Source organism: Salvelinus fontinalis, chromosome 4 (genome assembly GCF_029448725.1).
Source record: "Salvelinus fontinalis isolate EN_2023a chromosome 4, ASM2944872v1, whole genome shotgun sequence".
In the NCBI taxonomy this organism is placed as follows: domain Eukaryota; kingdom Metazoa; phylum Chordata; class Actinopteri; order Salmoniformes; family Salmonidae; genus Salvelinus; species Salvelinus fontinalis.
In genome coordinates this window covers 23,474,560-23,485,205 of record NC_074668.1, presented here as the reverse complement: position 1 = coordinate 23,485,205, position 10,646 = coordinate 23,474,560, and the positions used below count along the sequence as shown (strand labels likewise).

The following is a 10,646-nucleotide window of genomic DNA, read 5'->3' as shown; positions in this document are numbered from 1 at the left end:
AGCGACATCATTGATGTATACAGAGAAGAGAGTCGGCCCGAGAATTGAACCCTGTGGCACCTCCATAGAGACTGCCAGAGGTCCGGACAACAGGCCCTCCGATTTGACATACTGAACTCTATCGGAGAAGTAGTTCGTGAATCAAGCGAGGCAATCATTTGAGATACCAAGGCTGTTGAGTCTGCCAATAAGAATGTTGTGATTGACAGAGTCGAAAGCCTTAGCCAGGTCAATGAATACGGCTGCACAGTAGTCTCTTATCGATGGCGGTTATATCGTTTAGGACCTTGAGCATCGCTGAGGTGCACCCATGACCAGCTCTGAAGCCAGATTGCATAACGGAGAAGGTACGGTGAGATTCGAAATGGTCGGTAATCTGTTTAACTTGGCTTTCAAAGACCTCAGAAAGGCAGGGTAGAATAGATATGTCTGTAGCAGTTTGGGTCTAGAGTGTCACCCCCTTTGAAGAGGGGGATGACCGCAGCAGCTTTCCAATCTATGGGAATCTCAGACGATACGAAAGAGAGGTTGAACAGGCTAGTAATAGGGGCTGCAACAATTTCGGCAGATCATTTTAGAAAGAGAGGGTCCAGATTGCCTAGCCCGACTGATTTGTAGGGGTCCAGCTTTTGCAGCTCTTCCAGAACAGATTGCTGACGAACATGTATTTATTCTCTGTAGCTCATGCAGCTGTTTTGAAGAATATTTGTAGCCAATACATTGTGAGGAAAAGAGAACAAACATCAACATACGGTGTAGTAGGCCTACATACAACACGTGAACAAAAAAAATGTAGTTCAATTGTGTTCTCAGACGACAGAAAATCAAGAAAAAAATACAAAGCACATGGAAATCAACTCTTTATTGTACATGTACATAAGTTATTGGGATAATGACTACAACAGTGTCTGGAAGGAAAAAGATGTCAATTAAGTGATTGCTGATAGGCTACATACAAACAGTCAGTTAGCCTAACAGTTTCATATGTGCTATAATGTCATCTTAACTTGCGTAACATCTCAATTCAGATATCTGTAAACATTTGGAATGATTTTCACTTTGCCAGCACAGATACATTTTCCAAGATCTTTCGAAGTTACAGCTCACCAGGCAGAGAACAGTAAACCCCTTTATACATTTTACTAGAAACAAAATAACACAACAGAAGACAATGGTGCCCTTCACAATGCCCATATTTGTTTTCATACCCAGGAGATTTGGATATTAGTGGATCAATACCAGGGTAGGCTACCACTAAAATGTAATAGAGAGACAAAGCTTAGCTCAGTGCTATTTCTGTCTCAGTTCCAAGTGACAACACTGAACAGTCTGTGGTTTTAACCCTTCTGAAATAAAAACTAAATTCCTCCTGTGAAGGGATGGCGTTTTCAGATTAATGATCTCTAATTGAATCAGATCAAAATATAAATTATCCTAAAGAGGAAATGCTTAAGGCCAATGTAGGACCTTTACAAGATAACAAAACTCTGATAAACGGTTGTGGTCCACTTTTATAACCTGCCAGAAATCTCTTAACCAAAACTATCACATAGACAGCAGTTGAAGAGAAAAATATTTAAAACATATTTAAGTCAACATGCCTGCATGTTAAATATACCTACTTAAAAGTGTGATCAATCTCACATTCCTTACAAAATAAAGACAGCATTTGCATAAACATCTTGTGAATAAATTTTTCCTACAATGTGATTCAACGGGGGGGGGGGGGGGGGGGGGGGGGGGATGGCACATGATTCCGCAATGAAACAGGCCTAACGAATTAACAAAGGATTTTAACTACTGTATCTTTCGGTTTTGAGAATTGTGCTCATTAGTGGATAACCAGTACCTCTAAAATGACTTGATTGTCAGATATAAGTAACATAAATACATTTTGACACACTATCTGTAAGTGCTCAGCACACCTAATATGTGGTGATGACAATGAAAGTATAAATATCTAAATTAATCAGAATATCAGTGTGCAATATACTGTAGTAGAGAATGTTTTTCTCTTTTGCAACAGCTGCATCATGGAGTTGACAATTTGCCTCACTTCCATCATCTGGTTAAACTAGTATTACCTTTTAAAATCAAAGAAAGGAATGGCCTGTGCTTTGATCTGACCACATTCAATGGATTTCTTTGTGTTTGATGTAAGACAATTTTGATGTCAACAACAAGATAAGGATGACATTAGGATCATTGATCATATTGGAATGGCTTTGGTCACGGTAATGAAGTATTTGTTCTAGTTTGGAATGTATTGTTGACTCCATCTAGTGGCCATATAGAGGAGCTGCGCTGTAATCCAGCCATTGCTGCTCAGCACACCGTAATTTTTTGGGGGGGGATTCAACAAATTATTACTAAGTATCTGGTTCCAGAGCCTTTTTTAGTTTACTCAACTTTTCAATCAGTGTTACCTGAACTTAACATTTTTAGTTGGCCCAAAATAATTATTTAGTTAGCCCAAAATAATTACTTCTACTTGAATAAACATGAGACAAAATAAGCAAAAACATAATTTTAAATTGACTGAATTTATGCCTAAGCTTTCTCAAGTTGGAGCTAAGTTTGGACCAACTAAAAATGTTACGTTCAGGTAACACTTTGATCAGAAAGTTTATAATTAGCTCCTGCCGCAGCCAATCTTGGTTTAAGAATTTGTTCTTAACTGACTTGTCTAGTTAAATAAAGGTAAAAAAAAAAAAAAAAAAAAAACAGCCAACAATTTACCATGGAAGGCTACATTTTGTCAAATTCTTCCCCAGATGGAAATGTCCATGCTCCCGCTATACTTCAGTAGAGAAGAGGATGCTTTGACGTTTGCTGTCCGGTGTTGGGATGCTCTCAAGCTGAAGGAAATACAGTAGGACCTGTACCTACAGAAGGGGAAAAGTGACAGCTATAATTAGAATCATAGCACAGATTTATGGGCTCTACAAATACACCACATGACCAGAAGTATGTAAATACCTGCTCGTCGAACATCTCATTACAAAATCATGGCCATTAATATGGAGTTGGTCCCCCTTTGCTGCTATAACAGCCTCCACTCTTCTGGGAAGGCTTTCCACTAGAAGTTGGAACATTGCTGCGGGGACTTGCTTCCATTCAGCCACAAGAGCATTAGTGAGGTAAGGCACTGATGTTGGGCGATTAGGCCTGGCTCGCAGTAGGCGTTCCAATTCATCCCAAAGGTGTTTGATGAGGTTGAGATCAGGGCTCTGTGCAGGCCAGTCAAGTTCTTCCACACCGATCTCGACAAACCATTTCTGTATGGACCTTGCTTTGTGCACGGGGACATTATCATACTAAAACAAAAGTTAGAAGTGCAGAATTATCTATAACGTCATTGTATGCTGTAGCATTAAGATTTCCCTTCACTAGAACTAAGGGGCCTAGCCTGAACCATGAAAAACAGCCCCAGACCTTTATTCCTCCTCCACCAAACTTTACAGTTGGCACTATACATTCGGGCAGGTAGCGTTCTCCTGGCATCCGCCAAACCCACATTCGTCCGTCGGACTGCCAGATAGTGAAGCGTGATTCATCACTACAGAAAACGCGTTTCCACTGCTCCAGAGTCCAATGGCGACGAGCTTTACATTGCGCTTGGCATTGCACATGGTGATCATAGGCTTGTGTCCGGCTGCTAGGCCATGGAAACCCATTTCATGAAGCTCCCGACTAACAGTTCTTGTGCAGACGTTGCTTCGAGAGGCAGTTTGGAACTCAGTAGTGAGTGTTGCAACCGAGGACAGATGATTTCTACACGCTTCAGCACTTGGCGGTCCCGTTCTGTGAGCTTGTGCGGCCTACCACTTCATGGCTGAACCGTTGTTGGTCCTAGACGTTTCCACTTCAAAATAACAGCACTTACAGTTAACCTGGACAGCTCTAGCAGGGTAGAAATTTTACGAACTGACTTGATGGAAAGGTGGCATCCTATGACGGTGCCAAGTTGAAAGTCACTGTGCTCTTCGGTAAGGCCATTCTACTGCCAATGTTTGTCTGTGGAGATTGCATGGCTGTGTGCCCGACTTTATACACCTGTCAGCAACGGGTGTGGCTGAAATAGCAGAACCTACTAATTTGAAGGGGTGTCCACATGTTTTTGAATATGTGGTGTACCTCAATCTACCTCAGCAACAAAAATCAACATCGAAGCTTACTTTCAATAGACACTATAGTACCTGTGACATAACCTCCAGTGACCAGCTGTCATTCATAGTGATGGGCTGTGTGGCATTGCTTGGGATCTTGCTGTCTTTCTCAGAGGGGCGGAGCAGGGTGGGGCCAAAGACCGTGGCCAGGTTGTGGAAAGACATCTTGTTAACGCTCTCATTATCAGTAATCCTGTAAGAACACAGATGATATGAAGTCTCAGCTTGTGGGATGCAGAGAAAAAGGAAGGAGAGATTAACAAGAGGATTTGAATGACAGCTATCTGACTGTATTCATGTGACAGAATAGAACATGATGCCACTTTGGGGGACTATACCTCTTTAGGTGGTCCAGCAGGAAGAGGAAGGTGACCAGGTTGGGTTCTGGGAGTGATAGCAGCAGGTTCAGCATACAGCTCTCCTTAGCCACACTGTCTGACAGGGCTGAAAGAGGATACAATTAGTTAGCGTTTTTATGGTAACTGTACTACCTGATCTATGTTTAATGGTTTGTTAAATTTCACGCTTATGCTGTATTCACTATGACAATATGAAAAGCAATGGTAGGCTTTGAGGTTACAAGGAGAGACTGACCGATGCCTCCAGCGAAGTTGGGGTACAGGTCATCTGTGAAAAGAGGTTCCGGCAGCTCACGGAAATACAGCTTCAGCGTACCAGCAATTGCATTCACATCCATCTCACTCATCATCACCGACACATCCTTATTGTCTGTCAATCACAGGAAGGAAATTAATGATAATCATGGGGGAACAGTAAGCTGCAGGACAGTATAAATAATAGTAATCCATTAATGACATTGTATACCTCCTGCTGTATTATTTGCAGGTTAGGGTCGTTCGTCACGTAATGGAGGCAGCTCTGCAGAGTGCTCACTAGCTGTCACAGCCACAAAGTCATAAAATCTGATTAAAGTTATGTTGAGGACAAAAACCAAATGTTTATTGTCATGAATTTTTACAATATAGCCAATTTTGATTTTGCAGTTGGCCTATCTAAGGGAAAATCGCTCAGTTCTGCCTCCAGTACAAGACTCATGACAATAAACGTCAACCTGCGTATTATTTGCTATGGAGGAGATCCAAGGTCTGTGTACTCACTGGCATCAAATGCACCCTTCAGGGCCTGGATGTCTGTAGCCACCCCTGAGACCCGGTAGATTCCCACCTCCTCCATGCCCCGGCGCTCTATCTCCTCTACACACTGCTTCACGATAAGGGGCACCTTGGACCGCTCCCGTCTGTCAAGGACACACACACACACACACACACACACACACACACACACACACACACACACACACACACACACACACACACACACACACACACACACACACACACACACACACACACACACACACACACACACACACACACACACACACACACCAGGATTAAAACAGGATCAATGCAGGAAACGAGAAGTCCAGTGCTTTACACTACTGTTACCTGTGACTGCATAACTGGGTGTCTAATTTCTGACTACACAGCTGGTGTTTATGTATTGTGGTAGTGCATAAACTATTTTGAGATTATTTTTCTGTTTAAATATGTAAAACCGGTTCCCCAGTATGTAAAACCGGTTCCCCAGTATGTAATACCGGTTCCCCAGTATGTAAAACCGTTTCCCCAGTATGTAAAACCGGTTCCCCAGTATGTAAAACCGGTTCCCCAGTATGTAAAACCGGTTCCCCAGTATGTAAAACCTGTTCCCCAGTATGTAAAACCTGTTCCCCAGTATGTAATACCTGTTCCCCAGTATGTAATACCGGTTCCCAGTATGTAAAACCTGTTCCCAGTATGTAAAACCTGTTCCCAGTATGTAATACCGGTTCCCCAGTATGTAATACCGGTTCCCCAGTATGTAATACCGGTTCCCCAGTATGTAATACCGGTTCCCCAGTATGTAATACCGGTTCCCCAGTATGTAATACCTGTTCCCAGTATGTAAAACCTGTTCCCAGTATGTAATACCGGTTCCCCAGTATGTAATACCGGTTCCCAGTATGTAAAACCTGTTCCTGTTCATAGTATGTAAAACCTGTTCCCAGTATGTAAAACCTGTTCCCAGTATGTAAAACCTGTTCCCAGTATGTAAAACCTGTCCCCCAGTATGTAAAACCTGTCCCCCAGTATGTAAAACCTGTTCCCCAGTATATAAAACCTGTTCCCAGTATGTAAAACCTGTTCCCAGTATGTAAAACCTGTTCCCAGTATGTAAAACCTGTTCCCCAGTATATAAAACCTGTTCCCAGTATGTAAAACCTGTTCCCGAGTATGTAAAACCTGTTCCCCAGTATGTAAAACCTGTTCCCCAGTATGTAAAACCTGTTCCCAGTATGTAAAACCTGTTCTCAGTATGGAGAAATGGCAGCTGCCTTCTTTCTACTAGTAGAGTAAAGCGAACACTGAAAAAGACATCCACCCTGCAGTATTGCATCTTCAGCACTATAAAATTGTTTTCTCAAATAAAACCTGCCTATAAGGGGCTGGAGTTTAGAGTTACTTTACACATTATTATGAGAGCCTTGGGCTCCCTATGAAAATAGAAAAACCCAAACAAGGCATGTCTTTGAGAGTTATTCCTTGCCTTACATTGAAAATGAAGGATGTTGGAGGAGGTATCCCATTCATTTGGCAATATTAGGTCTGCTCTGTGTTGGTCACAGAAATGTGGTATGCATTTCACTGAGGATCTCATGACAGGCTTAACATGAGCTGATTTGGTTCTGGGTGCTGAGATTATACAGAGGCTAACAAAGACACATTATTCACTCACTTGGTTACAACACTTATTTTCACCCCAAACACGCCTGACTGTTTCCGTGAGGGCATTCTCTTTAGACTGAACTCTCTGCTGGTGAACTTCATTGACAGCTTCACCTCAATCTGTACCAAGAGAAGTTAAGAATTAGCCAGCAGTCAGAGAAATGAAGACTATTGCATGTAACATCATCAACACAGTAAATGTAAATACAGGGGGCACACTTAATATTGAAAAGTCTTTATACCACAGTAATCATCATTGGAAAAACCATTGTAATTACCATGTTATACAGGCCTAGATAACTTATTCAACAATGGTTACACTGGCCACTGGAGTATAAAGTAGTGCCAAAAACTGTCCCTTTGCAAAACAAAACAAAAAGTAAGATGGTGTGGTTTCGGAAAGATTTGTGAAAAACAGTGAAGATTTAACATTTTCTATGCTGGTAATACGTACTCCGTTCATGGTGATGACTGTTCTTTGCCAGTCTTTGCTTTGTAGGGTCTGGGGATCCAGCTAGAAAATATGGAGATATCTGTCAGTCAGAGCAATCATCTGACCCAGTAAAGACAAACTGTTCAGACAGACGCTGTATGGACACCATGATGGTGTGGGATTGATGCAGTCTTTATCTCAGTACAGACATGTTATAGTACTGTATTAATGACATCCATTTTATTATTAAGAACCAATGAGATATTTAAACCACTCAAAATCCTGCTTTGTAAGAATGTTTCGCACAGTTAGCCTCTTGATCCTTTCCAATTTATCAGAGACTAAAACAGAATATAAAAAATAAAACAACTTTTAATGAAACTGTCCATATTAGAAGGAAATTATCTAAAACTGGACAAAAAGATTGATTCAATGATGAAGATGGTTATTTTGTATTTCTTTCCAATCAGTAAGCCTGGGTCTTACATATCAGTTACCCATCACTTTCCCTCATCCTTACATAAACTCCATATGGTTGAGTACTGTCAACTCAAGTTACTGTGCTATTTTAATCATCTGACTAATACCAAGCTGCCAACGGTTATTTCTAGTGGTCAGGCACAAGTGTTGTGATAACATCTCATGGTATTCAGATGACCTACCATGACAGATGTCCTCTCAGCCAAGGAACCAACAGATACTCAATATAACTCCGATAATCTTAATCTTTTTGTTCTGTGGACATCTCTCTTACATAAGGCAGTGGACTAATCAAAAGAGAATAGAGTATTAAGTATGAGAATATAACACATTCAAGGATACTTAAAAGATGTACCAACTAAGGATGTATGTACATATTAAAATATCAACCCTACCCTCTATTAATGTTCCTAATCAAATACCATCCATAACAACAATAAAGAAAGACCATTCTCTCTCTTATGTGTGACATACCTTTACCTTCTGTCTGAGCAGAGTGCTGCGGACCTTGCCCCACAGCCGTGCCCCTGTGCCTGGGGGCTTCCTGGGACCTGTGTCCCCCTCATCCTCCAGAGAACAGCTGCTAGTGAACTGACTGCTGGTCTGATCCAGAATCAGCTCTTCAGTACAGGTCTCACCCATTCTTTTAGTTGAGACTCAGTCCCTCACTCTCTACTGTCACCACTAATGTACTGTACCAAACAATGGGACAAACAAAACAAGACAGCAGTCCAGAAAATAATCTTCCAAATCAGCCACTCTCTCCTAAACAATCCCCAACAAACAGCATGGATCCCTCTGATCTGATATGGTTATTGTATTGTCTCAAAGAATCCCGAGGCCCGCATAGTCTTTTAGTGGTCCAGTAGAGTCCCCCACAAGTGTGTGTGTCCTGTCAACTTCTTAACCCTGTCATGCTATCAATCCTTCCACACCAGATAAAAAATAAGTTGAACAAAGGCAGCCTCTCGACCACGCTGCCTCCCTGTTCCAGTTCCCAGATGGATCTGTGGATTAACTCCTGAGAATCCCCTCCTCCTGTGATTATGGACACACGCTGGCGGCTGCTCAGAGGTTGTTATGAGCACTACAACCCCAAGCCTTCTACAGGATCCTCATCAGTCACCAGTTGGTAGATATTTTTTGGGTCTACTGGCTCCTCCTAACTGAGTGCCTTTGTCTGACCCTTTCTCCTTTCAACCAAACCCTCCCACATCTGATCTGTCTCTTTTTAATCTCCAAACATTTGAGCACACATGCACACACAATGTTCAGACTGCCTCTCCAATCAGCACTTACCTCCACAAACAGATCAGACCCAGGCCAGAGGGTCACACACACAACTGAATTGAAGTGTGGGACCACATTGGCTGTGGATTGTCCAAAAAGACAATAGAAACAGCACATTGTCTATTCAAACGACAAACATACAATGTTCTCTATTGGATGTTTTCAGGGTTCTTCTGAGAGATGTCCCGCTCTGTCTCACTTCCACTGGATGGATATGTGCCAGGGGCAACATTTGGTCAGCCTGTTTCCCTTCCCAACTGTAATTCCCCCTCTGTTACAACACCCCATCACCAGTCAGGCTGAGGTGACCCAGGAGCATCCCCCACAGCCCTTTTCCTTACCACACCACAGAACCACACATGGTGGGATTATCCACAGACAGGGCAGCTATTGGGGCTGGCATACTAGAAAAGTCATTTTCACCACTGTGGCCTATTAGTTTATTCAGCTATGTCACTGTTAACACTGTAGACCAGCGTGACAGGCAACACAAAATGTGCTTCATACTCTCACTCCGTACCTGTATCTGTCCTTTGGCCATGATCCTGTCTGTGTTCTCTCCATCCTCCTTGTTTTGCTTGGCTTTGTTGTAGCACTTCTCATAACACAGCAACCTCAGAGTCTGAGAGCCTTCCAGCTCAATCTCAAACTCCTGCAGGAAAACAGCAAAAAAAAAACACATAAGGATCAATCCAGCAGATAAGGCTGAATAGACAGGACACTAACTGACACGTGGCATCCTCACCTCGTTCCACTTGGGTTGTGTGGAGTCTCTGTACACTCGTGTCTTGGCTTTGTTCACAAAGTAGCCAAAGGAGTCCACCTCCAGAGTGCAGTAGAGATCTGTGTGGAAGAAGAAACATTTCATGGGAGTTAGCGTGGTTAATAGGGATACACACTGAGTCACAGTAAGACCTGGATGGAGAAGTATACATGAACTTTGCCCTACACTGTTAAACCATACTTTATGACAATCCTCACAACACAACGTGCCATGCCATCTGAATCTGATAAGTATTGAGGAAAATATTTCCTGCCCAGAGCATGTTTACATCTTGATTAACAGGTCAGATTTGTTATAAAATAAGAGACACTGTATGCATGTGAGCTGTACGCGTGACTGTATTTGGGACAAAGAGTGAGACGACAGGAGTTTTCCATCCAGACCAGCTGTGGCCGGACCACAGTGTTCCTTGTTAATCCTCAGAGTTCTGACTGTTCCCCAGCAGCTGCTCCACATGGGAATGTCTGCTGACTGCCAGATGACAGCCGGACTGGAGGAGACTGACAGCGGAAGGGAAGGACAGCCTTGGCTATACTCCATTCAAGGTGATCAGGGTAGGACACCAAAAATATGGAGAAATACACAACTGAGCCACTTACTCAAGCTCTGTTGGAGGCCTGTGGCAGAGTGAACAATGACATTCAGAAAACCGTAGAATCCAGACGATTCATCTTCTAAAGAGAGGAGAGGGAAAAGTCATG

At 42.5% G+C, this 10,646-nt stretch overlaps 1 protein-coding gene across 3 annotated transcripts in view; it reads right to left on the bottom strand.

Annotated features, from left to right (window-relative positions):
* Positions 1-1,726: 1,726 nt before the first annotated feature.
* Positions 1,727-10,646, bottom strand: part of LOC129853394 (breakpoint cluster region protein-like) — a 37,097-nt gene continuing 28,177 nt past the window's right edge. For 2 of the 3 annotated variants that reach the window (XM_055919388.1, XM_055919389.1), the window contains exons 15-24: positions 10,545-10,619; positions 9,907-10,004; positions 9,682-9,813; positions 7,413-7,472; positions 6,969-7,078; positions 5,288-5,427; positions 4,764-4,898; positions 4,508-4,613; positions 4,200-4,362; positions 1,727-2,885 (exon numbers count right to left, since the gene is read on the bottom strand). In XM_055919388.1, coding sequence (XP_055775363.1) covers positions 2,796-2,885; positions 4,200-4,362; positions 4,508-4,613; positions 4,764-4,898; positions 5,288-5,427; positions 6,969-7,078; positions 7,413-7,472; positions 9,682-9,813; positions 9,907-10,004; positions 10,545-10,619 — 1,109 coding nt within the window. In that variant the 3' untranslated portion in view covers positions 1,727-2,795. Of the gene's footprint in view, positions 2,886-4,199; positions 4,363-4,507; positions 4,614-4,763; positions 4,899-4,994; positions 5,067-5,287; positions 5,428-6,968; positions 7,079-7,412; positions 7,473-9,681; positions 9,814-9,906; positions 10,005-10,544; positions 10,620-10,646 lie in introns of those variants that run through there. The other variant, XM_055919390.1, reaches the window with a different exon arrangement.